This window comes from Oculina patagonica, chromosome 4, assembly GCF_052425735.1.
Source record: "Oculina patagonica isolate OP01 chromosome 4, crgOcupat, whole genome shotgun sequence".
Taxonomy (NCBI): Eukaryota; Metazoa; Cnidaria; class Anthozoa; order Scleractinia; family Oculinidae; genus Oculina; species Oculina patagonica.
The window spans coordinates 51,802,249-51,829,748 of NC_135761.1; the positions used below are offsets into that span (position 1 = coordinate 51,802,249).

Consider the following 27,500-nt stretch of genomic DNA (forward strand, 5'->3'; position numbering starts at 1 on the left):
CCCGAATATAAGCCCCTCCGCTTATAAGCCCACCCAAAAACCCTTATGAAGTTGTATAAGCCCAGGGCTTATAACCGGAATTATGCGGTATACCAAAAGATAGGTGTTTGGACATCGTATATATTCTCTAAGTTTCATTGTGATTGCTTAAATATTTTGGAAGTTACGGAGGTCTGAAAAGATCCAAAAAAGCCCGGTCTGAATAGGGTTAATAAATTAAGGTTTCCATGGAAACCGGTGTTTTTCGGGCTTGGCACTATATCTGAAAAAAATTCTTTTGGTGCCCACTTTCATTGTGCCAAGTTTCATGCTTGTATCAAAAAGTGCACAATTCAACTAAAATTTCGAGCTAAGCCGCCGGACTATAACGACTGAGAGAAACAACAATGTAGTTGAGCCTGCGGTACGTTTTGTTTACGGAATAGAAGTTTTTCTTTAATTTGTAACACGTAGAATCAATCACTGACAGTGATGGTTCAAAATCAGCACACTAGTCTTCCAAACAGTTCATACAAGTTCCTCCACTTTTTCTCTTAAGAGAACACCTTATGTCGAAAGAAAAAAAGGAACAAAGGGCGAAATGAGGGACATGAGATGCCAAATCAAGAAGCATAACAGGTAGGGGTAAAACCGAAAACTTAATTTAAAAAATGCTACATTGTCCAGCAATATAACGATATTTTCTTTTACCTTGCTTTGATTTCTTCTAAAGGTCTTCAGGTTTGCTTAATCTTCGCCAGGTTAAGCTTCTTCTCCCTCTGCGCTGTCGTGAATGTCTGCGCTATCGGAGTAGTGCAACGGCTCCCTAAATACATCTCAACCTGATTACATTACCGTAACATTTCAGAGCTGCATTCCTCGCTTGAGTGTTGTTAACAGCTCATTAGATATAAGAAGGAAAAGACAGTTAACCCTGAGCGGGAAAAAAGTACGACCTTTCAATAAGCTAAAACCGCACTCAAAAGATCTTGATCAATTGTAAAGGCAGGCGTCACGCCAAAAGCATTAATTGCTTGGAAACGGAAAAAAAAAAACATTCCGCTTATCTCTTGAAAAGAAGTGCCGATGTTTTTAGCAATCATCATCATCATCATCATGACTCATCGCGCCAGTAGGAGCATAAGGCCGTCATGCCACCGCTTTGGCTATTTCAACAATCTAAAGCATGGTGCCGAAACATTTTGAATAGACTGAGCACGAAAAAAATGCCATGTATATTTACTGTGAGTTGAATTTTGTATTCAACAGCTTTTGTTACAATCCTTTTTAAAACTAAATCCATTTTTAAGTTATATTAAGACGAGAATAAGAACATGGCAGATTAAAAAGTTAAAGGACGGAGCGTGTCCTTGTGGTTTAGGGCAACATAGTTCGATCCGATTCAATACCTCGCTAATAAAGGACTCGGCTTGTTGTGAAATAAAGATGAAGGGTTGACGTTGTTTCAGCGCTCTTATCAGTAGTTGCTTAGGTGAAATACCTATTGTGATAAAGAACCTTTTCTCTCCCTCGAGTCAGCATGTGTTTTCCGCTTCTGCCTTTTCTGTGTAAGGCCGCAAACAAAACAGTGTTGAAAATACAAATTTCAACTTTGTTTCTAACCGCACTCAGGAAGGAAGAACTAGTTCGATCCGGCTTAGCTTTTTGCGGAATAGACCTAAAGCGTCGATTAATTGCTATTATTTTGTTGGCAAAAAGAAAATGATACAGATAAGAATATTATTTTGATATTCTGTGTTCATAATGACGGCAAAACACAGTAATGCTTGTATCAAGTCCATTGAAAACTATTTTACTATCACTCAATGATTTGTACAAGCAATTAATTGAAGTTTGTGTCTTGTTTCAATTCGTGAGGGCATACATGCATATTTTCGATATGCATGTATGTCAAGAATTTACCTTTTAAATTTTCTAGTGAATTGTTTTTCACGACATCGTGAGAAAGTTACAGTTTGCTACAATATAATGAATTTGGCATTTTTTCGGAGTTTTCAACTACAGGAAGAGCGGAAGTCTTTTTTCCGCTGTACATTAACAGGCAGGCAGACTTTACAGCTCTACACTGAAGATGGTAGATTTTGCCAACCACCTGAGATCGTGAAATTCAGTTTTTAGGATACATTTTATTATCACGGCAAATATACAGTATTTGTAGATGTTTAGTCGGTTTGTATAAATTATATTTGTTTCCACAAACCGGCACAGGAAGAGTTAAGGTTCTAGTTTCCGCCGGGGCAATAAAAGACAAACATTCGTCACAGAGTCCTTGGTTGTTTCCGGTGGGGCAAGGTCTCATTACTGATCTCCGTTCTATATTGTTATGACTATTCTATAATCCGTAACATAACAGTATTGAAAACACAAATTTCAATTTTGTTTTGAACGACAATTTTTCTAACCGCACTCAGGAAGGAACATCATAGTTCGATACAATTCACTACCTCGGAAACAAAGGGCTAAGCTTTTAAAGGAATAGAAAGTCGTTTAGATACTTAAATTTCGCTTGAGAAAAAAAATCGGATAGTAAAAATATCGCGCCATTCTTGAGTCTATGATGACCACATTCTTGAGTAACAAAATTATTTCCTTATCCCTCACTGATTTGTAAAAGCGATTAAACTGAAGTTTGTGTCTGGTCTCGTGAGGGCTAATATCTACTTTTTAATATTCCATATAATGTCAAGTGTTCCAGGTCTTATTCTCAAGTGATCCGTTTTTTTAGCTTATCATGCGAAACTAATTTTTCGCGCGGGTCATCACAATAAAGACATGGCTGAAACAGGAAACCGCGCAAGAAAAACCTCTGACACACAGGGTAGTTAGATTCCGTTGTTGTCAATTCTGTATTCGACCAGAAGCCCTATTAGTTTCTAGGTTGACAGCCGCTTCAACAAGTACAAAGAAAGTAACAAATCTCAGTAAGTAAGCTATGTATTGTAGTGTATTGTAATTGTAAGTAAGCTATGTATTGCAATGTATTTTAAGTCAGTGTTAATCAATAAACTGCTTTATCTAAAAAAAAAAAAAAAAAAAAAAAAAAAAAAATAAAAGCGGTAAGGGAACTATTTTCAACTTTGTTGGAATGCACAGTGGAATGCCAAGGACATCGGCTGCACCCAGAAATTAAGGAACAACATATTTTGATCCAATTCATTACCTCGCTAACAAAGGTCTTTGCTTGCTGTGGAATAAAGATCAAGGGTTGACGTCGTTTTAGCGCCCTTTTGAATTCTCAAGTGATTTGTTTTTCACGATATCGTGGGAAATTAATAATTTGCGACAATGAAAAGGACATGTGGAGCAAACGGGAAGTGAGGGTAAACATGCTCCACTCAGAGAGAGTCGAAAAGCCATAGTCATGCAGTACTTCACGTTAAGCAAATGGCATGATCAGATCAAAAACACCAAGTATTTTATGAGCGCCTTTTCGCTTAGCTGATAGAAATTTCCGATGCAATTTTTGTAAGCCTTATATCGTGATATTCCGTAGTCGTATATCAAGATACATTTCGTTATCAAAAATACAGTATTTCGTTCCACATCGGGCAGATGAAGCTATAGGAAATGCTCGCCGGGTTTCTAGCGGAGGCTGAAGCCGTACTGGCAGCCATATCTTGTGTGGTTTGCATTTGGAGCACTTTCAGATTTAAACATGAGTCAACCCCGGGTAGGCGGATTACCCCACCTTGAAACTTTTACATGGCAAAACACGACCCCGGCTGGGAGGGTTACCCTACCCAGCAGACCGGGTAACCCGCCTAGGCGGGTTTCCCCATCCATCATGTAAACGCGATCGAGAACAAATGAGAGTTTATATGGGCAGGCGGGTTACCCCACCTAGGCGGGTTACCTCACCTACCCGGGGTCCCCCACCTCCATGTAAACAGGCCCTTAGTATATATTTGTCTTCCACAAACACAGGAAGAGTTAAGCTTCTGATTTCCGCCGGGGCAATAAAAGGCAAACATGCATCACAGAGTCCTTAGTTGTTTCCTGTGGGGTACCTCTAACTAATGATCTCCATTCTATATTGTTACCTCGGCTATTCTTTGTAAGACCGTAAAATAACAGTATTGAAAACACAAATTTCAATTATGTTGTAAACGACAATTTTTCTAACCGCACTCAGGAAGGAACATCATAGTTCGATACAATTCACTACCTCGGAAACAAAGCGATTAGCTTTTTTCAGAATAAACATAACACGTCGTTTAATTGCTATGATTTCGTTTTAGAAAAAAAATGTGATTCAGATGATGCAGGTATCGTGACATTCTGTTTCCATTGTGATGACAAAATTTATCAAGTCAATAGGTAACAGAGGTATCTTCCCATACCTCAGTGATTTGTAAAAGGAATAAAACTGAAGTTTGTGTCTTGTTTCGCGAAGGCTAATATTTAATTTTCAACATTCAATATAATGTCAAGTGTTCGTCTTTGTCAAGTGGTTATCATGCAAAACAAATCTAAGGGTCCGCGTGTTTAGGCTTGGTTAAATCTTTATGCCGATTTGTTACAATTAAAGTTTCACTGTTACCAGCATTTGCCACATGTGCCAGATGTTAACGGTAAAGTAACCATCTAGGAAACACAAGTTGCAACTTTTTTGGACCGACAATTTCACTGACCAATGACGCTCAGGAAGGAACAACATATTTCGATACAATTCACTTCCTCTGAAACAAAGGGCTTGACGTTATGCGGAATAAAAACAAAGCGTCGTTTAAATACTTTGATTTCGTTTTTTAAAAAAAGTGATTCGGATAGTAAAAATATTGTGACATTCTGGTCCGTGATGACAGAGTCTATGAGTAACAAAATTGATTTCTTTCCCTCCCTAATTTGGAAAATCAGTGCAGTTTGTGTCTGGTTTCGTGAGGGCTAATATCTACTTTTTAATATTGCATATAGTGTCAAGTGTTCTAGCTCCTTTTCTTAAGTGATCTGTTTTTCAGCATTTCATGCGAAACTAATACGCGTTTAGGCTTGACTAAATCCATATACGTATTTAATATCAATGATCGTATACAGCGGTATTAGTATAAATGTGAAGCTGTTGGTTTATTGCTTCAGTGTTGAGTTGGACAAGGTAGTCCCTTCGTACACCACCTCGTAGCAGTATGGAGTTCCTTCGTAGAGCATGGGATTTTATGGCAAGTGTAAGTGTCATATTACCAGAGTAGAAGTTTGTCCCTCGCGCGCAATAATTTGTCTTTCTATCAGCATTCGATGCAAAGGTTTTTTTAAAATTGTTTTATCCTGTGGCTTGAGATACTAAAAAAAATGAGTGAAATCGCGTTAGTGGAGTGATGAAGCGAAGACAAAGAGAACTTCTTGAGGACGGCGCCCAACAAAAGATACCCGCAACAAAATGGCAAAATGCCTAGTAATGTACTGAACCCGACGCTGTGCGATTTTTGCTCACAAACACGTTTAACCAGTCTTTTAGAGCTATCACGAATTGTTATAGTTTCATAGGCAGCTTAACTTCAGGGCGACGTGATTAGTTTTTCTGTATGAGGACAAACGCGAAAAAAGACGGTACCACATTTTTCCTGTTCATCCACGATTCGAGTACTGGATGCAACAAAATAAATAAGGCATCCCTAAGAAAGTGTCAAATACGAGGTGTAAAAAAGTTTGTGAGATTAATCGTATTTTGATTTAATCAGCAGGATGAGCTTTTTGTTATTTCGAATACGAATTTCGTGATTTCGTGCCGTGATCTGTTGCATTTGCTTAATTTCCGTTGCGTCTGATTTAATTAACGAAGATGAATCTTCAAGACCTTCTGCAGGACGCTTAGTTTTGGAGGCTTTTTTTTTCTTTTTTTTTTGTAAATTCCTAAAATTGAATGCAGAGTTGATCGATGTATAGTGTCAAAATTTTCTTTCCTATATGTCTCAGGCTTCCTCGAAAAATAAAATTATATTAAAGTATTTCACACTAACTGGCCATGTTTTCCTTGGTTAACTATATACACCTGTATATATTCAGGTCAACACTAAATGATTGTCACAAAGCACATCAATCAGATCAATGGCAAGGACAACAATGTAAAACATCAATTTGTCCTAAATGCTTGTGTAATTTTGTGTTACTTTATAAGCAAAATACAAATAATTCACATAAGCCAAATATTTTCAAAGAATCTAGTTTAAGGTAAACTATAATGTATTTAGCAATGACGGAGTTGAACCAGCAGAATAAACAGCACGACCACTTCACTGAAATGATATACAAGACTATCATTCTGACAATAATTTGTAATAGTATTTCGATAGATGTTGTCCCTTTCTTAACTACAAGGAAGTCTGAAAAGGGTCCAAAATAATCTCAAATCTTTCCCTTTCTAAAAACAACGCGAAAACCTGCAAAATCTCGTCATGAATTTTGCGCGAGAACGATTTGCGGACGGAAGTCGATCGTAATAGAGTCGGTCCAGACTATTTCGCGCGCTCTCACGCCGTCAACAAAAGCTCCCGTTCTTTTGCTGAATTTGGTTTATAATTGCGGTGATTCGCGCGGGGTACCAATAAAATTTCCTGAAATTTGAATTCGAGTTAAAAAATGCTGACCGCCTTCTTGTGTCTAAGGAGCTGTATGTTTGTCCAGTTTAAAAAAGATCACAATATAGATGTACAACTAGTTTTGTTCGCAACAGTTCTGGCCTGCGACTGAATTTCATGTTGTAACAATTTTTGAATAATTGTGAAAATCATGATTAATGAGAATGCCAAAATTTTAGTGTTCTTGCGTGAAACGAGGTTCATAAAGATTGTCAAATTGGAGTGTAAAATCCGCAGGTGTATTTTCCAAATTATGAGAATTAGTGATACAGTGAAACCTCGATTTAACGAAGTGCCAAGGGACTGGAGAAATTTGTTCGTTATATCGAGGGTTCGTGATATCGAAAACCTCGATATAACGAAATTGCGGAAAACGACCAAAATGTTCGTTATATCGAGGTATAATTAATAATTATTTTTCACGCTGCTACGTTGCACTACCAAGCATTTAATGATCTGAAAGACTGTCAAAAATAACATTTGTGTTTTAATGTCTTATATCCACATAGGTATGGACATGCGTCTTTGAAGTTGTTTTCCTGTTAGAAATAAAGTATTTTCATTTTACGTTTGGGCTTTCGGATTGTGTTCGTTATAACGAGGACTTCGTTATATCGAGATTCGTTATATCGAGGTTCTTTTCCATACATTTTACTGTAACTTTGGCTGGGCTGAAGAATATCGTTCGTTATACCGATGACTTCGTTATATAGAGGTTCGTTAAATCGAGGTTCCACTGTAGATACAATATGAGCGGCTGGTCTGTATTTCCGAATAGACAATTCATGTCATGAGTGTTGATCGTTGAAAGTTGTCCTTCAGTAGCATCTTGTTGTATTTTAGTGACTCCAGTGAGGCCTTATATAAGCTACTGTTATAACAGTTGTTTGTTCCGATCTCTCGCCGATCTATCGAGAACTACGACAACAACAAGGAATGAGTGATTCACAGATTAAAACTGCAGCAGTTCACATTCAATTGTAGCATGTTTCCGTGATAACAGCAAGACAAGTCAGATAAATAATCGTATCAAGTTTATGTAGCCTCCTTGAAAGGAATTGATCTGTCGAGGGCTTATATTGAGCTGTCAATATTTTATATTGTGTCAGCTATTTGAGTGGTCATTCATGTGTAGCTAAGAAGACCATCGAGAACTCTGTGGTGACATTTGACCAATAGTACAAACGAATAAATGAAGTTGATTTGTTATACTAGAATGCATTCAGCGTCCACGAAGAGCTAAGGTGTAATGTGCGCCTAGGAATCTAAGTAGTACTTTGTCATCATATAAATCTTTAAAAAAGACGTCAAAATAAGAATGCATAAAGTAAAATTTATTTAACAAAAAATATGTTGGATCTAACTTATATGTAGAGCTTGATATGAAACATATTACAGGTAATTTTTATTGTGCAAATTTCCAGCAAAAGGGAATTGAATGCGCGGAGACGGCAGCACGTTTACGAGATCCTAATTAAAACTAAGCAATTATGTGGTCAACAATTCCAGCAGTAGTAACGGCCTAAACTATAGCAAAAATGGCATCAATCATTGCGAAAGGCTTGGTTGCCAATGATGATATTTACCATTAAAAAATGACAATCGTTTACGGGTTGTGCTATTGAAATTTACCTTTATCTTGTAAGTTCCAAGAAGTATTTAATACCCGTGCTTTTACCATTTCTTTTTCGTTTTCGTTTCTTCTTGAACGCCTTGTATTGTGCAACACAACACGACAAAATACAATGCGGTGCAATGCAGTGCAATACAATTCATTGGTTTTCACTGCAACGCAATTTATTACTTGTGCAACTCACATTTACGCGTGTAAAGTGAAAGAGAGAACTTTAAAAAAAAAAAAACTATAGTGTTAAAAAATTTAAAAGGTGAATGAGCATTTTTAAAAAGTAGTTGTTCTCTCCTGTACTCCCGAGAGAATGAATATGCTAAACCCTTAACAAATCTTAATGAAACGTTACAAGTATGTTGAGGAACGCGGCTTTTTCAGTATCTTTTTAGATGGCCATGGACACCACAACCTGTTCCATTTAAACCTAACTTCCCTCGGTTGTCATCGCCTCATGCATCAATAAAACCACTATATGACGTGGTGGTTGTTGGCTCCGGTTATGGTGGATCGATTGCTGCCAGCCGCTGCGCTAGAGCAGGTCAGTCCGTGTGTGTTTTGGAGCGCGGAAAGGAGTGGTTACCTGGCGATTTCCCTGAGACGTTCCTGAATGCCTGGAAAGAAGTGCAAATCCATGCTGGTGGAAAGAAAGACAAGATTGGTAAGACTATTTAAACAATGCGAAAAATAATATAACTATCAATTTAAAACGGGTAAAAATGCAGCAGTCATTATTAAGGCTCGAGAGAGTGCGGGTTTGAAAAAACAACTTTTGTCGAAAACCCATCTTCAATTTTTGCCAAACTTCACCAAAATGACAATATATGACAATAGTCTTATTCTTATTAGTTTCTAACCAAAAAAGGTAACCATATCAACGATTGTAGTGTTGATTTCTATCCTCACTTTCTCAAAATATGCTTGAAGAGTACGTCTACAGCAAAGAGATATGCAACAAACACGTTGAAAATTGAAACCATTGAAAAGTGTTGATATATGGGCGTAACGTTTGCGTGACATTGCAAGAAACTATGCTCATCGAGTTAGATTGGCTACGCACATGGTTTGACCTTTTATGAAATGAAAAATGTCTTAAGGTGAGATAATTTGATTCCCTAAGAACAACCTCACAGAGATAAACATTCAAAAATGAAACTAAACTAGATATATATTTGACTATCCCGTGATTTACCAATTTTTGGACAAGCAATATGCTTGCCAAAAACCTTAGATATAGCGCAAAAATAAGGTTATAGTTTCAGATTCATTCATTCAGCAAGTCAAAAAACAACAACAAACTAAGGTTAAAAGAAATTTCTGAATTAGATTGAAAAATTCGAGGGAAATCGCTCTCTTTAATTTGCATGTAAACACTAAGGTATAAACATATGAAGATGCCATTATTGGGAAACATTTTCTGGTGAACATAGTGCAATCAAAATCTATGCTTTCAGGATCTCCATGTTCGAAGATAGAAATAACAATTTTCTTTCGCCAGACGATCTCAGCATGATGTACGAAATTATCTTCAATTTTCTCGAAATATAACTGTAATTAGTTCAATCTTAAATTGTCTAACATACTCGGCTAATAGTCGCCAAACGTAAAGATATAATCGGCCTCAAGTAGCATGCCCAGATTAAAGCTCGGATAATAAGCTAAGCAATTTTTTTAGATTGTTACACCGTATTGTTATCATTGCAAAAGAATTGAAGACATTTGAAATCACAATGGAGCTTATTGAGTATGACTTTGCAGGCAAACCGTCTAATCTTTACGAGTTCTACGTGACTGATGACTTGAGCGTGGTCCAGGGGTGCGGACTTGGAGGAGGTTCTCTCATAAACGCAAATGTTGGCCTTGACGCCGAGCCCACCGTATTTAAGCACTCGTTGTGGCCAGTGGAACTTAAGCGCGACATGACCAACTTGATGTCTGTCGATCGAAAGCACGTGGTAGAAATGTTGAAGCCGACCCCATATCCGGATAACTACCCTGAATTACATAAAATGAAACGTATGAAGGATGGTCTGCAAGAATTTGACATAGAGGATATTGACCAGATGTTCTACAAAACTCCATTATATGTCACATTTGAGGACACACCGTCCAATCATGTTGGAGTACCACAGCCAAAGTGTACCGCCTGTGGAAACTGCTGCGGTGGATGTAACGTTGGTGCTAAGAACACGCTGAACTTAAATTACTTGCCTGATGCAAAAGCACATGGGGCAGAAATATTCACTGAGGTATTTATGATCTACCAAATGATAATGTAAATAGCCGTGTTATTTTTTAAGAATATTACTTAATATTTTTGAATCAACCAATTAAAACCGCAATGGATGCTTTTGAAGCAAGTGCGGGTTTAAACTGAATGCGATTTTATAGAACTTTGATTGTCGTTCATGTAAACCATCTACAAGATTCCACACATATGGAACCACAAATCTAGAATTATTATAAAATACAATTACTGAATTTCCCATTTTAAAATATCAGACGATTCTGTAAACTACAGCTCAGTTTTTTATCTCGCTGGATCTCCATTAAAATGTAAAAAGGCTATCTAAATACTACGTCCGTGCACGTAAAGCGTGAAGCCAAAAAGTGCAAAATTTTGTGTTCTCGCGATGTTGTTTATATAAATCAAAAAATTAACCTCATGTCTTTCAATTACTAACCTAGCCCTTGAAAACGACAAAGTGTGACCCAATTTGATTTTTTTTTTTAACCTTGGTCAATATCTCTTTGTTTTTTTTTTCTGACGACATCTCTTTAATATCATGGAAACGCAGATACATCTAACATTCTGATACACACAGGTAGAAGTCATATCTGTGACTAAGGCATCTGACTCAAAAGACTGGATCGTCAAATACAAGCGACTCGTTCCAGGGAGTTTCCAAGTTGAGGAAGAATCCATTCGAGCCACTCACGTCATTCTTGGTGCAGGCGCGCTTGGTTCCACCAAACTGCTCCTTCGCTCAAAAGAACGCGGGCTCGACATTTCTGATCAGATAGGTAAGCGTTTTTCGACGAACGGAGACGTTCTGGCCTTCAGCTACAACGGATCTGAGAAGACAAACTCGGTGGGACTCGAGACCAAACACATGACGGAAGACAGCAAGGCGACACCACCTGGTCCCTGCATCACATCAGTAGCGGATTTCCGAAAATCGGGAGATGAAAACGTAAAAAGTCATTTCGTCATTGAGGATGGAACTCCACCATCGGCTATTTCTGGTCTCTACTCAGTTGGCTTGATGGCTGCTGCAAAAGTGGTTGGAGTCGAAAAGTTTGACACAGACGAAGCGATAGAAACGGCTTGGAGGGTAAGACAATATTAATGATACTTGAGAAATACATTTAATCGCGAGTTTTTCTTTATTTGGACATTTCCAGCTAATCGTGTGTAGCAGTGCAATTATTTTCTTTATGGATGCAAGCAAACTGAACACTGATTCGACAGTCACAGCAACAAGCACAAATGTAACAGCAATTTATCGTTGTTTTTAATGCAGCCACTTAGTCGTTCACTTGCTGCCTTTTTAATTTCACTTACTTACTTACTTACTTACTTACTTACTTACTTACTTACTTACTTACTTACTTACTTACTTACTTACTTACTTACTTACTTACTTACTTACTTACTTACTTACTTACTTACTTACTTACTTACTTACTTACTTAATCCCCTCCTTTTACTTTCTCTCTTAAGGAATTAAAAGGTCAAGGAATAGACAATTCACTGTCCTTCCTCTGTATGAGTCACGACAATGCAAGTGGCATCATTTCTTACGACAAAAACATCGACAGTGTTGACATTAAATGGGACAGGGTTGGATTCGAAAGCAACTTTAAAATTGTCAATAAGGCATTGGAAAAGGTGGCGAAAGGACTTAAAGGGACATTCGTGAAAAATCCAATGTGGTCAAGTGCTCTTGGTAAAAGCGTTATCTCAGCTCACCCCCTAGGAGGCTGCCCCATGGGAGAGTCAGGACAAACAGCTGTGGTCAATCACGCTGGACAAGTATTCGAAGGTGAACCTCTAGGAAGAATTACCTTTCTTTCCCTTCCCTTTTTATCCCTTTTTTTTTGTTCCTTTTTTATAAAGTATTTTACAGAACATTAATCATGGTTACAAATTATTAATTTAAAGTTAAAATTTATTCCACTCTTTTTTGTGATCTTGCCTAACCTGATTCGTCACTTCAGGCGTGTCCAACCGGGTATTGGATGGACTTTACGTTGTTGACGGTGCGATCCTTCCAGTAGCCGTAGGTGTCAACCCAACACTTACGATCTCTTGCCTTGCGGAGCGATGTATGCGACTTCTTGCGAAAAGGGAAGGATGGACAATAGACTACGACACATTCAAACCACTTGGTGAGTTGACACAGATTTATTGTATAAATATACGTCAGCATCAAATAGCTTCAGAAAAAAAAATGTTAGTACAGTTCGCCCTGTTAAAAAGTTGTTTATTTTCAGGACAACACGTTTACAAGCCTTTTAGAAAAACTCTCGCTCTTTCTCTGTTTTACTGTAAATTGCTTTTGTTTGTTAGTTATTGTTTGTTTGTTTGTTTGTTTTTAAACTTGTTACTGTTACGTTTTTGGATAAAAGTTTCAAGTCATATTATGATATGACCTTATCACTTCATTTCCCACGCATTCTCACGGAATGATTGTAAACTTCCTAAACACATTAGATTCCCTAGATCTGCATTGAAATTGAAAAACTTTTTTTATTTTTTATTTCATTTTATTTCTTATTTTTTTTTAATTTTTTTTAATTTCTTTCACAGACAAAACTGACTTTGTTCAAGCAAAGCCTGGAATTCGCTTCACCGAGAAGATGGTGGGAAAATTTACACCGTTAAACGGCGAAACGGAAGTACCTTGTGAATTTACACTTACTATCGAATCTGATGATGTTGAGCGCATGATCAAATGTGACCCGGATCATGCTGCAAAGATTAGCGGCACGGTGACTTGTCTCGCGTTGTCCTCATCCTCTATGTCGGTTTCGGAAGGTAAGTTAGTCAAAATGTGCACTACACTTGCAAGGCTTTATAATAAAAATTGAAAAAAAAAACCCAGCCATGTTTAGTTGTGCAGCAACTTGTACCTTTGCAAAAAAACCCTCGTTAAAATCATTGAACCTAAAAAAACTGGGAAAACCCATTTGCTTCATGACTTTCTTTAATTACTCTTTTTTTAGCATTAATTAGCTGAGATTTTAGCTTCTTTTTGCTTCAGATTGATACGTAAGTAAGTCAGTTAGTAACTTTTTTGACACGATAAAAATTTAAAGCTGAGTAGCTTGTGGGGTCGTGTATAAAATAAGCTAGAAATGAATTAAAATACTAAAAAATATATAAAATACAATAAAAAAGTCTTAATTCACAGTATAAAAGTCAATCATATATAAATTCCGATCTCTGCGGCGCACGCTCAAGGCGGTTGGTGTCGAATTAAATTCTTTTTATATCTCTTTTCTATACGTTAACAGTCTACTTGACTGCGTAAAATCGTGTTCCTAAACTGACCATGTTCCACAGAACGGAGCCAGTGCGAGAATCCATGTACTTGTTCGAATCGCACAGAGGCGCCCGCAGCGAGATGTATTTCTCTCCGACCCAGATAGGAGTGCTGGCAGCTCATCATTGTGTCCTTATGGAAAATCTAGGATGTCTGTTATAGTGTAATAATATGCTCGCCACGAGCATAAGTTAACTCGGTTAAGGCATATGCAGGTATAAATATATCCGCCCTACAATGGAGACTATAACTGAATACAAGATGAACCAGTAAATAATAAAGATGGTAAATTTAAGCTCGGTAATAAATAATGAAGATGAAGTTCAACATGACACGAGCATGGGACAAAGAAAAAAAATCTGAGTCCCCGACGGGAATCGATGTATACCAGTTTGTAATTTCTCCCTTCGTTTTCGTTTAAAACAAAACATTAACACATCCGCTTCCCCTAATATTCTTAAATATTAAGATGTTTTACTGAATGGGCTTCTTTCTAGGTCATTTTCAACTTTTCAGCTCAAGTACTGAACACGTAGACACGAAGGAAATGGTTTACAAAATGGTTCTCACTGGGGATCGTGGCAGACAGTATTTCTTCGAAGGTGTCAAGTACGTACACAAGGACCATTTTGGTGAAACAGGATTGAAAGACACCACGACTTTGTTTGTCAAAGTTTACCCACGTGATGAAAATGGGAGAGAGCCTATGGGTAAAGCAGCACTCTACATTACATTGCCTAACTTTGCCAAGCAGCTAGCCACCATGGAAATAACCAATACCAACAGTACACGCGAGAAGCTGCACTGGATGGCACAGTTTGGTGGTTTCTTTACCAAAACTCTCTGGGATGTTTATGGTCCCACTTCTTCACGCAACAAATACTTCAATCCAGATTCACCACCAAGGAAGAAAAGGCCTCTTAAATTGAATGGCTGCACCCCAGAAATATACAACTGCATCACTAAGGACAAGGTGAGCGTACACGATACCAATAATTTATAAGAGTTCCTGTAGTGTTTTTAGTTTGCGCAAGATGTCCTCATTCAAATCAGTTTTACAATCTTTATGATAAATGCCTTATAAACACCAAATTATGAAGCAACAGTTAGACAACAGCACAACGATGTTTGAAGAATGAATGTTTGAAGGTAATCGAAGAATGAATGTTTTCATTAATATTGTTGACATAGCTGCTACAATCCGAATTGTGCTGTTGACTCATCTCATCTCATTTCATCTCATCTCATCTCATCTCATCTCATCTCATCTCATCTCATCTCTCATCTAATCTCATCTAATCTCATCTCATCTTATCTCATCTCTCTCATCTCATCTCATCTCATCTCATCTCATCTCATCTCATCTCATCTCATCACTTTGGTTGTTTGTTTGTTTGTTTTAATCCATACATTGCTGTTTTATAGTTTGAGATAGTCTTGACCCGTTATGAAGGTGGAAAAAAAGGTCCTGTTGTTATGTTTCACGGTGCAGGAGTGAGTAGCGGGATATTCAGCCTGGATACTATTGACACAAATCTGGTGGAATATCTGGTGCAGCACAGGTACTGTACGAAAAACTTAAGGTTATATGAGACGGTTTTTTAAACGTTTGTTTCTGATGTTCAAAATCTCTTTCAAATAGAAACAAAACCTAAGATAAAAAACACCAAGGCCCCTAAAAGCAATAATAAACCGCGAAACAAGTCTGGTTTTGGCAGCGGGAGATTAAGATCTAACGGATTACTGACAAGCATTACAAATTGGCCAATGTTTTCAAGATGTGAAGTCCTCGACGTAGCCGCTTTTCCCTGCAGCTTTAGTTTCAAATAAATTAAGCAAAGCAATGGAATTTTTGTTTAATAGTAGTAAATGTATTATAGGACAAATTCTCTGAATTGCCACCAATTAGTTATCTGACCAATTTGAACGCATATTTAAATGATTTTATTTAAAATAGTTTTCTCTTACCAGCGCTAGCCTTACCAGAGGAATAATAACACAAGGTCTTTTACGTTTGTGCCTGTTTTAACGACAAATGTGTTTTATCATACAAGGTATGACGTTTGGCTTGTTGATTGGCGCACGTCATGCAGCCTCCCCTCGATGGTGCGTAGGGACTACACTTTGGACGACTGTGCAGCCTATGACTATCCAGCGGCTATCGACAAAGTCATTGAGGTCACTAAGCAGGTATGTTGTTTCATTATATGGCCGTATCTCACAAGGACTGGGAACTGACGAACTCAAAATATAATTGGCTAAAATCGATATTGACTGCGGCCTAAATTTTTACATCTAGTTTGGTACTAGCCTGGTAACATTTGTGGTGGGAAAGTTACAAACAAAGATACAAAAGCATTGACTTGTTTCTGCTTCAAATACTCAATGCAAAAGCCAAAACTTGACGAGAAAAGAAGGGCAGAGAACGAGCAAATTTTTCTAAATTGAAGTCCAGCTTAAGCAGGCAGTCGCAACTTCAACTGGAGATGAAATTGCGAATCATTTTCAAAGCTTATCCCTCCTAAAAGCACCTTAAACACCTGTACGAATATTTTGTCAGTCAATATAAGAGGCTAATAAGAGCTAAATATTGATGTCGTGGTTGGGTATTTTAAATATTAATATAACTTTCCATGCGAAGAAATAGAAAAAAAAAAGCGAGAACGGAACCAGACAAGAGAAGACGAAATATTTTACTGTTTAGGAAAAATACGGTCTCTTATTAGGAAAAAGTGGATGTGAAGGCATTCTTTGCGTGTCATACTTGTGAAGACTGGTGACACCATTACTTACTATTGCAGAAAGATGTTCAAATTGTTGCCCACTGTGCTGGATCTCTGGTGTGTTTTGCCTCTCTACTGTCCGGGGCGCTTGAAGGGAAAGTCCGGAGTGTGGTTTCTAGCCAGGTTGCCGCAAACCCGATTCCATGTCAGTTCAACAAGCTAAAAGCTGGACTTTACATCCCCGGAGTGATGGGTGCTCTAGGCATTAAGGGAATGACAGTTGACACGAACGACCAGGCTACTTGGACAGAGAAGCTCTTTAATACTTTCGTAAAGGGTGTTGATCGTGTGTTTTTGCCTTATGGTGAACTCTGCCACAATCCTGTTTGCCACAGGTATTTAATAATTGTTTTATTTGCATGTCATTGTCAAGATCATCATCGTCGTCATCATCATCATCATCATCAACAATAACACAAAACACAACTGACTTTAACTGAGAATAAAATGAACGGAATAACCCGAAATATACTGAAAGGTTTTTTTAGATTCGTGTTACGAAGCCACAACATACGGACAAGAGATAAAAAATAAAAAAGAAAATTAACGAAATAACTTAAAACAAACTAAATATACTGAGCTATCAATCCGATTGCTAGAGCCATCGAGCCAGTCTGTAGTGTTAAAATGAATCCATGAGCTCAATACGTGTGTCCAAGTTAAAAAATTTCTTAATGTCAGCATTATTGTGTCTATTTTGATAGAATAAGTTTCATTTATGGTCTCTTATGGGAACACGAGAATCTCAACCAGCTGACCCATGACACTTTGCAAGAGTTCTTTGGTTACATAACTACAGAAGTCGGCGAGCAGCTGGCCTTGACCATGAAGGAAAAGAAGTTGGTTTCAGCTTCGGGTAAAGATATTTACTTACCTGATGTGGATAAAAATGAACGGCTGCAGTCACCAGTCTACAAAAAGCATATCGATCGATTGAATATGCCTATCTGCTTTATCGCTGGTGAGTGCAAGTTAATCATATCCATTTTCAATAATCCGAAATATATGTTTTCCTTCAGAAATACCTTACGAAATGTTCATTGTCAAATGTTTTTGCAACATTCCATTAGATGCTTGCGATAGCATTTTTACACTGCACGAAATCTGAGATAGTCAATCATCATCATCATCATCATCATCATCATCATCATGTTTGTTTACCCTCGGATTTCAGAGCAGCTTGTACAGCTGAAGGATAATTGTTGCAAACCAAACAACCAAACAAACAAACGGAACAAAAATGATAGTATCCGTCGCAGCCGTAATTTGGGATATCATGCAGTGCTCCTCCCATATAACGGCTGGAAGAAAACACACATACTTCAACCAAAAATAATCCCCATTAATTCGGTTTTCATAGCCTTCAGTGATTAAAAAAAGATACTCTCACATGCAACTTACAAACCAATCATTTATTTCAATAGTCCCAATTTCCTCATATTCCCCTAATTAGTAGAAAAAACGAATATCAGCCCATGACAGTCAATTACTTGATGTTAAACGTGATTTATTTTGCGCGTCATTGTAGGAGAGAAAAACAGCTGCTATTTGCCAGACAGCACATTTACAACATACAGTCTGGTCAAGGAAGCACACCCGAATCAAGAGTACGATTGGATTCAGATACCAGAGTATGGCCACTTGGACTGTATTTATGGCAAAGACGCGGTTCGTGATGTCTATCCACACATTTTGAAGGCTTTGGACGCGCATGCCCAAGAGCGTTTAAAGAAAGAAAAGTCCATGAAAAATTAAAGAACAGCACTGTGAAATATTCTTTGAAACTCTTGTTTCGTTACACGATAAACGACGGTGAAAGTATGATGCACTTGATATCCGCGGGTTTCGCCCAGAACGAGTTTCGCCCAGAACGTGTTTCGCCCAGATAGAGAATCGTTTCGCTCAGACATAGACTCGTTTCACCCAGACCGAGACTCAGAGATTGTCTTGACTAAGGTCCTATTCAGATGAGCCCGGTAACCAGGACGAATTTTGTCTTCTGTTCATATGTGGGAAATTTTGAGAGTCCGAACTGAAAATGGATTATGGACGACCGAAAAACTCCCTCCCAGGCCTCTGACCTATTTTCTTGGAAAAGCCAGGCTGCTAAGCTTTACGAACACGAACGATTTTCTATTCTCCTTGTGTTAAGTCCAACCACAAATTTATTTAAAGTTTTTCATATTTGTGCTATCTAGTAATACAAAATACCGGCAACGCGCAAAGTTAGTACGCAGCTCATACGACAGCCTATCTTAAGTAGGATTATAGTCTTGATAATCTGCTTGAAAAATTTATCTCTTAATGTTTCGAGAAAAGTCGAAACCATTTGTGCCCTTAGCTGAGCTCTAGGCTAGGAAAATGTCATTATTTTAGATTATCTAATGAAATCCCTTGCTTTGAGCTACATTGTGTTTTCAAAAGGAGATCATGGTAATTTTGATTTATAGTCATATATTTCCGATTGAATTTTGATAGTAAGCGGCGCTTTTAAGGTTTTTTGGTTTTGTTTATACCTTTTATGGGGCGTGTGTTTTCCTTTTGTCAGTTAATCAGGTGCAAACCAAACACCGATCATGAACTGGTTTTCGAACTTTTCACGTTTCCTATCAGTTTTGGTGTGAGTTCTGATTGGTTTATTGATTGTTCTACCTCGCTTCTTATTGACCAGATGGAATAATGTTTGTGTTAGTTTTACGACAGATATCAGAAAAAATACTCTATAAGATACATTACTAAAGTGTAATTCGCAATATAATAAAGGAATAATATCGGGAAACATCAAGATTTTTTTGCGAACGTTGCAAAAGAACAGGGTTTTTATTTTTTAAGAAGAGTGATCAGTGACACAGCACGTTTAAGTTACAGGAGAAAGACAATCTTGTCTTGCGTTTTATATTAACGAACTAATGAAAAGCAAGGAAACAACCCGTGTCCAATTTGACAAATACTTCAAGCAAATGAAGCGACCATCAAGGAACTTAGGGCTGCGTGCGTGTTTGTGTGCGTGTGTTTGTTTATGCGCGCGCGTGTGCCTGTCTGGACTATTCATAATAAAGTTGCTTTACCTTTCTTCGCCGCTTTACCTTTCTTTCCCTCAAAAGTGCCTAAAGCGTGATTGTCCATTTTGACAGATAATTGCATTTGTTAAACCCACCTTTTAGGAAGTAAATTCTATGAGCGTGGTTTGCCTATGCTTCTGTCTTGAAAGGTGTTCCTTTTTCAAAGAAAGTGAGCTAAAGTGGTCATCGGGACGGTGCCTCTTAAATATGAAGATCGTTTCGCGGTTCATCACTTCATGCGGTAAAAGAAGGTCTTAGTAAAGGATATTGAAATCCAAAAAATTAAATACATTCAGAACGAGACTGGTGCTATATAACAGTTGCAGCAAATTTCAGACCAAATTCGTCCAAAAAACGATTTGGTCGTTCCTGATTTTAAAAAGGCCCCATATTAGATGTTTTGGCTTGGTCAACAGGGTCGGGGCGCGGAGAGGCGGCTGGATTCGAAGGCTACAACAGGGACAACTTTTCTCATATAAACGCTCGGCAAAAGATGGCTCGGGGGAGAGGGTAACTTTCCTACCCGAGACAACTCTCTTCCATATAAACAAGCCCTTAGCAAACATAATAAGCAGTGAATCTGACAAAAGTCTGCTCTGCATAATATCCATTTAATTAGTTTAACACAATTAAAAGATTGACTGCTGGCTTGTTTTTTCAACTTAAACCTGCAAACTAAGGTGTCTCGAAACGTGCGTTTTAGTAATAATACGTCTCTTACGCATTAGTAATAACGCACAGGTTCCACCCAGAATAAACAAGATGACTATAAGGTTCAAGTATAGAAAGGGCGATGCATATGATACCCCTGTTTTACCCTGTTTTAAATAATGCTACAAAATGATAGGGGAAATATTCGAGGTAATGTTGAGCTGTGTGGTCTTAACAGTGCGACGCGCCTTACCGTGGCTACCCAACAAACCTTTTATACAAGTGTCATCTTGTAATATTTTAGGTTTTCACTAGATTTTGTTGATAAATATGATGTAACAATTATCTATTTGATCGTATTCCACTTTGCAATGAGTCGTGTTCGTCAAACAAATAGTAATAATATTACGAGAGCACACTTGTAAAAAAGTTTGTTGGGTGGCCACGGTAAGGCGCGTTGCACTGTAATTGCCAAATAACCGCAAGTAAAATCAACAAAGCGAGCTTGAAAATCACTGTCATCGAGCTGCGAAATAAGCTGTTTCTCCGACAAGAAGGTCTTTACCAGTTTTGTTATGATCACATCAAGTTAAAGGACAACAAGGTGAGCAGAGAGAATACAGTTTGTCAATATTGTTGCTCTCATTTACAAACAATAAATCAAATATCGATCGATCAATAGGTGAGACTACGGACGATCACGCACAAATAACTAGTTTCACGCGAAATGATATCTCTCTGGGAAGTGGCCATGGAAGGGTCTTTTTGGGGGCACAGCAGCTGAGAAATCTCTTAATCTCCGTTGTACTAGGTAGTCGTCTGAATGATGCACAATGTTCGGATATGATTCTAACCGCTGCATTATAGGCGCAGCTAAGTCTCAATCATCAAGTTCGTTCCGTGATCTACACATCACGTGGGTTATATTTCATTTATATGAGGAACCAGTTGTACTTTAGGTTTACATCAGTAACACGCATAAAGAGGCTAGGGATCGGTGAATCTGAATTCCTGAAAGAACCCATTGGTGAGTAAGTTTAATTTTTGATTAGCATTTAGCTTCAGTTATGTTAGTATGCCAAGATCACCCGTTTTCAAACTAATCTTTAGTCTACAAAGCTAGTGTTGTTATTCTCGTCTCATGTGTAGCAAATGTTTTCCTGCTGTTAGTGATTTAGCTTTATGTAATTGTTTTTTCAGTCGACCACATCGTTTTAGTGACAAAGACTGGGTAATTTTCCTCGCTGGTGAGAGGTGTACGTTTAAAAAAAACAAGTTTCCGTGGTAGGATTTTACTCATGGCTCAGTTCGAGTCTGGCTACCTTCATCCATCGTTAGAATGAAAATTTTTGTTTGGCAAAATATCTTCGGGTATCAATTCAAACCTTAGGCGCCCGGTGGGGTAGCATGCGCAGGTACTCACTATGGCGGATTTACGGGAAGGCTCCCCCCGAAAGGGATACCTTTTTCAGGCCGGAGGTGTATAAAGGGGAGGGATTTTAAGAGCTGGAGTACAGAAAAGGATAGGGGGAAACTTATATTTTTAACAAAGCCACCGAATGGTCGTTTCATCTAATATATTTAGGGGATTTTCCAAGGGAAAGAATTGAGAAGAGTTGCAGTATCCCTGCTGTACTTACGTAAAGGGGGTACCGGTACCATTTTCTATCCTAGGTCTATGAAAAGTTTACCTCTGCTGTCAAAAATGGTACCTTATTACATGAAATTTTGGCGACACGTTAATTTGCGATTTTGAACGAAAATCTGTATTTAGCAACACTTTAATTTAGCGATTTTTCGTAAATTTTGAAACAAAGTCACTTAATTTTCCAAAATTTCATGAAAATCGGTATGAAGCGACATTTTAATTACGGTAAGCAATTTTTTGACAAATCTCTAAATTCGCTAAGTTAAAGTGTCGCCAAAATTTCACATAATAAGGTATATAAGAAACCCCCCCCCCCCCTCGCTCACCCCTCCCCACGGACTTAAGCGTAATTTGTCCTTTGAGGCAAAGCGTATCGCCCATTAACGATTCAGTTGTTACTCTGTTTCAAACATCGCTAGAAATCGCGGACATTGAAGTCGGCGAATTTTGATGCATCTTACATTATCCGCTCACGAAACTTGGTAATAGCCGCTGATTCGAAAGCCTGACTTTGGGCTCATATACATCTACGATGATACACAAAAATGCGGCCTACACAGAGAAATATTTTGTGAAGTAGGAAAACCACTGGTCAAAAATATTGTCTGATAATAAAACTGGAGCAAAAGATCTTTCAAACGATGGCTTTTGCGGCAAAATTGAAGAAAAGACGGCTGAAATATCGTAGCTCAAAGACAGTGGATTTAGGATTTCAACGTGGACTGCCGCCGTGTGTTCACAGTATGCGATTTTTTGTGGTTTTCTAACGGCAAAGATACAAATGAAATATAATCGGAAGGAGATCTAAATCGTTTGGTGAGTTAGATTCATGTATAGTTTTATCAAATCTGCTTGCACATTTTTTCGATCACATTCAGTTTGCCGATAATCCCTGTTTATAAACTTTAAGTTTTCGGTTTTCGCCATACATTCCTCCTCTACGCCTTATAATTTTGGTCTCAAAAACTGTTCGCAGAAAACGTTCATGAATACAAATGAAATTCGAAGTCTGCACTTCAATTCTTGTACAATGTGGTTCTTAATACACCAGTCTATTATGTTCCGCTTGCACATTTTTACATTTGTTAATTTGTCAAGAAATATTTAATAAAACATTTCATTCTCCATATATTTTCTTTGTAATCCTTGCGTTTGCTTCTACGGTCAATGTACCGCAGGAGATACTATTCGCGGACTCTGAGGTCCGCGATTTCTGGAGATGTATTTTCAGCAATCTTTGGAAAATATCTAAATATTTTCAATTGGCCAATGAAATAAATGGCACGCAATGCATGCAGAAGCGATGACGTTTCACAAGGGGTCTTACATAATTTTGAGGAAATTTGTCAAAAACTTATCGTAAATAAAAGTACAGTCGACTCCCGATAACTCGAACCTTCAAGGGAAATTGCAAATTGTTCGAGTTATCGGGAGTCCGAGTTATCGAAAGTTGAGAACAAATGACCGGAAATATGTAAAAAACGGTGTTCACTATATTTGATTCATACAATGTACATTTTAACCAAATTTAATTGTAGAGAAGTCGAGTGAAAATGGAACAATACATTATTCCCGAGATAACTGTATAAATCAGAACGTAACGTGACGTGAAACGAATGAATGAATGAATGAATCACTTTATTTAAACACGATAAATTAATCAGCAGAGCTGGTGGGGTCGTGTACTTAAATTAGTTAATTACAGAATAAAATTTATATACATCCTTAAAATATCTTAACTATAAACTTCGTTTATCTATATATATATTTGCATTATATGCATGCTTCGTTGAATTTCAGAGTTTAACTTATTAATAATATTCGTAACTGTTAACTTTATGTTTTATGAGGGCTGCAAATAAATCGAAATTTATTTTAGTGAAGTCAAATTTGGTTAATAATTGCTTGAATTCGTTTAAATGATCGGTGGATTTCTTGCTGGGTAGACTGTTCCACGCTATTGCTCCTCGGTACTTTATGGAGTTCCTAGTCATGTTCGTTTCTGGTCTTGGGAGAATGATGTCTCCATTTCTTCTGCTTTCGCGGCTCGAGTTCTTCTGTACAAACAGATCCGTGAATTCTGTGGCGGTGTGGCCTTTTATACATTTGAAAACGAACTCCGACAGTCGTTTCTTATATGCTTCTTCCAAACAAGACAAAGCAAAGCAGTAGCAGAAGTGCAGGTACTGGGAACTTTGCAGGTTTCAAAGAGAACAATGTTGGGCTACAGCTACCAAGTTCATGTGATTTACTTTTTCGAGAAATACAGTGTAGTCATAATACGCCCTGACGCTTCTCAATTAATCTATTACTATCGATTATTCTAGAAAGTTTTCTAACATTGGAATTGAAAGAATCGGTATCAACCTAAACCAAAAGTAGACTGTACACGTTTTGTGTAATACAAAAAATTAAGAATTAATACACGGCCCCTTTTAAAATAAATTCAATCAATGTTTTTGACTACAGTACATGTACACTCAGTATTTGTTTTATCTTGTCACGTATTGACAAACATGGTTCGAGTTATTGAGGGTAAAATTATATAGAAAATGACCTGAAGGGAAACGAAAATTGGTTCGAGTCAGCGTGATGTTCGAGTTATCGAGGGTTCGAGTTACCGAGGGTAAAATTACAGTAAATGTATGACGGAAATCCAGGGGAAATCGATTTTGGTTCGAGTTAGCGGGGGTTCGAGTTATCGGGAGTCGACTGTAGCTGACACCTTGTGCGTGAAAAAGACTGTTATCCAACTGCAGCTTACATTTTTCAAACATAACAAGCAATGTAAGTGATTGTATAAATAGCAGTACTTAGTTAGGATCTGATTGAATTTAAATAAATACAGTACTTATAAATTCACAGGCAAAGGATGCAATTAATACATTTTCTTTGTAGATTTGCTCAATTGAACAACAGTTAAATTTTATTTTATATTTTTATTTTTTTTTTAGATTTCCCTATGTTGTCTCAACAGAGATTGCGTTATTAATATTATAGTGTGACATCTGATGAACGACAAACGATACGCGCGAGCAAGCTTTAAAAGAAGGGTCAAACGGTCTCTTGCTCATACCCGGGGTATCCAATCGAACAAAATCGAACCAAAAATCAATCGAACCCAATCGAACACCAATCATTCAATTGGGTTCGGTATTCGCACAAAATCGAACATCTATTTTGCTGTGAGTTCGATTTTCGAACCAATCGAACATAATCAAACATAATCGAACACAATTGAACTCAATCAGGTTCGATTTTGTTCGGAATCTTTCTCTGGAAAAGTAAATCACGCAGGACTAATCAAAATGAACTTCAGTTATGGAATGGAATAAATATAAAAACGTCCAAATATCGAACTGAATGTCAATGTTTAGTAAAATATATTTGGTAGAAGAGAACAAAACGACGGTAAAATAACTGAAATGCACTATTGTTTACATTTATATATTAGAAGGAAAGATATCGTTTCTGCCCTTCTTTTCACCGTTACACTCAAAAAGAGGTTGCACCATTTCATTCACTGCAACACAGCCAGTTGTGTTCAATATGTGAAGGACACACATTAACGCAGTATAAACAAACAGGAGTTCGATAATCGAACGTTCGATTGAGTTCGATTGTTGGTTGTTCGGTAATCAAACGTTCGATTGAGTTCAATTGACCAAATTTTATTGAGTTCGATTATGTTCGATTACCGAACCCAATCGAACGATTGGTGTTCGATTGAGCTCGATTACCGAACGTTCGATTGGATACCCCGGGCTCATAGCGGCCCTCTATATTATAAGAATTAGAAATTTCTGTCTACTAAATCTAATAGATCCCATCATTTATAATTTATCTCCTTCGTTTATACATTGTAGTGTTCCATTCTAACTGCACGGCAGTATTTGATTTTGTGTTCTACGCGGCGATTTCTTGTTAAGTTAACCTTGATTTCTGTTCGATCGCGACAGACTAAAAGAGCCCGTCGTGCGATGGCAATAAGCGATGACGTCATCGCTTAAAAATGAAAACTTTTGATGTTTACGTCGCCTGCAGGCAGGCCTCTAAAGTCAACGATTAACAAGAGCTGTCAATTTTATCACTACTGTGTCTCTGAGCTGCACTTCTGTTCCCCACGCTACTTAATTAACCTGCCACTTTTAATGCGCTATTAGTTTCATTTAATTTCAATTAGTGATGTTTATAATTAGTAATTTAATGACGTAGTTGGTGAGGTGTTCACCACGCATGAGCCGGTTGGAAGTTTTGGAATTTTCAAACTGCAGATTATAAACTGACTGGCCTATTGTTGGCACTTTTGCACTGACCAAGGTTTCAGAATTTCCTTTTTTAAAGACGCCTGTGCGAGTTTGAATTCCTCAACTACGCTTGCTCACCTACGCTGGTTGTAAATGACCAACGTCAACCGACGTTTTGAAATGAACACAACTTCGTTGGCTTGTCAGCAGATAACCGCGTAGGTATCACTGAGATACCTACGAAGATAAATCAAGAAAGAAAACGCAGCTTAGATCACAAAGCACCAATCCAGGCAGTTGGAAAGAGGTAATGTAAAACACAAACGAAAGAGACAAATTATATTTTTGAGTTAGGCTGAAATTAGAGAACAGATATTTGTAACATGTTTTTCAATTGACCTTGAGATCGATTATTAGAGTAGTCACGCGTATCGCATAGCGCGTGGCGACTGTCACGCTAGATTAGAGTACTTTTTATTTTGGAAGGAGGAGAGTTTAAGAAGAGAGTTTATCACAAAAGAAGTTAATCTTTTGTGCTTGGTTTTAAGCATCTTAAAATCCCAATTTGATTGGCTCTGCGCTCAGTCCTATTCGGAACGTCTACTGTGTATTCAAGTACAAGAAAATTTGACACATCTGTCAAACATCAAACGCACGCCCCAATTTTCTTTTGTTATTCGCATGTTTCAAATTCCTTTGATCCAGAATTTTGCACTGATCATATGGAGAAAGCTACTTTTGAGTCTTCGGGATCGCTTTTCTCGTGAAATATTGGAAGTGTGAAGCTCTAATTCGGCACAAGGACAGAGAAATATCTAGTCGATCGGATGCCGGTGTTTTCGAGGCGAGAATTTTGATGGTTTAGCGTCAGTTCCAGCTTTAATTAGACAAGGTCGCGACCGCCGGCGGTAAAGCTGCCTGTCTTGTTCTCTCTTCTCTCTCTCTTCTACCGGTCGCTAAATTATCTCGCAAAAATAACGCCTTAAAGGGCTCGGGGCGGCAAAAAAACATGACACAAGACTCATTCAACTTTTCATCTAACTTTTATTGAATCATTTAGAGTAGATTTTATATTTTGTAGTAAATCGAAGCCGAGACAATGTTTCTCTATATGTCTTCTATACACGCCATTGATTTCGACATATAACCTTTGTCAACAATTATTAACCAAGAACACATAGGGTGGTCTGCCTGTGTTAGAACGAGGGTATGTAATTGTATAGCATTCCTTGGCCCGTCTTCAATCCTACAGGGTTTCTTGTTAATCTTGTAGTTGGCCTCAAGGTTGATTTACCGATGGCTGAACTGGGTTCCGTAATCCGGGGAACAAAGGATTTTCAAGTTCCGGAATACTTCAACTT

The 27,500-nt window shown here is 37.8% G+C and overlaps 2 protein-coding genes across 2 annotated transcripts in view; both read left to right on the forward strand.

Moving 5' to 3' along the window:
* Window positions 1–5,082: 5,082 nt before the first annotated feature.
* On the forward strand, window positions 5,083–18,821 carry LOC144648835 (uncharacterized). The gene is made up of 13 exons (XM_078508284.1): window positions 5,083–5,162; window positions 8,581–8,860; window positions 9,958–10,448; window positions 11,025–11,534; window positions 11,924–12,245; window positions 12,421–12,591; window positions 13,013–13,240; window positions 14,246–14,721; window positions 15,174–15,310; window positions 15,803–15,938; window positions 16,550–16,866; window positions 17,236–17,492; window positions 18,060–18,821. The coding sequence occupies exons 1-13, from the start codon at window positions 5,124–5,126 to the stop codon at window positions 18,284–18,286; spliced, it is 3,591 nt and encodes a 1,196-aa protein (XP_078364410.1). The 5' UTR covers window positions 5,083–5,123; the 3' UTR covers window positions 18,287–18,821.
* Window positions 18,822–26,160: 7,339 nt separating this feature from the next.
* LOC144650557 (acyl-coenzyme A synthetase ACSM3, mitochondrial-like) overlaps window positions 26,161–27,500 on the forward strand; it is a 6,697-nt gene continuing 5,357 nt past the window's right edge. The window contains exons 1-2 of the mRNA XM_078510263.1: window positions 26,161–26,446; window positions 27,413–27,500. The exon at window positions 27,413–27,500 is cut by the window's right edge and continues 37 nt beyond it. Coding sequence (XP_078366389.1) covers window positions 27,436–27,500 — 65 coding nt within the window. The 5' untranslated portion in view covers window positions 26,161–26,446; window positions 27,413–27,435. The remainder of the gene's footprint in view (window positions 26,447–27,412) is intronic.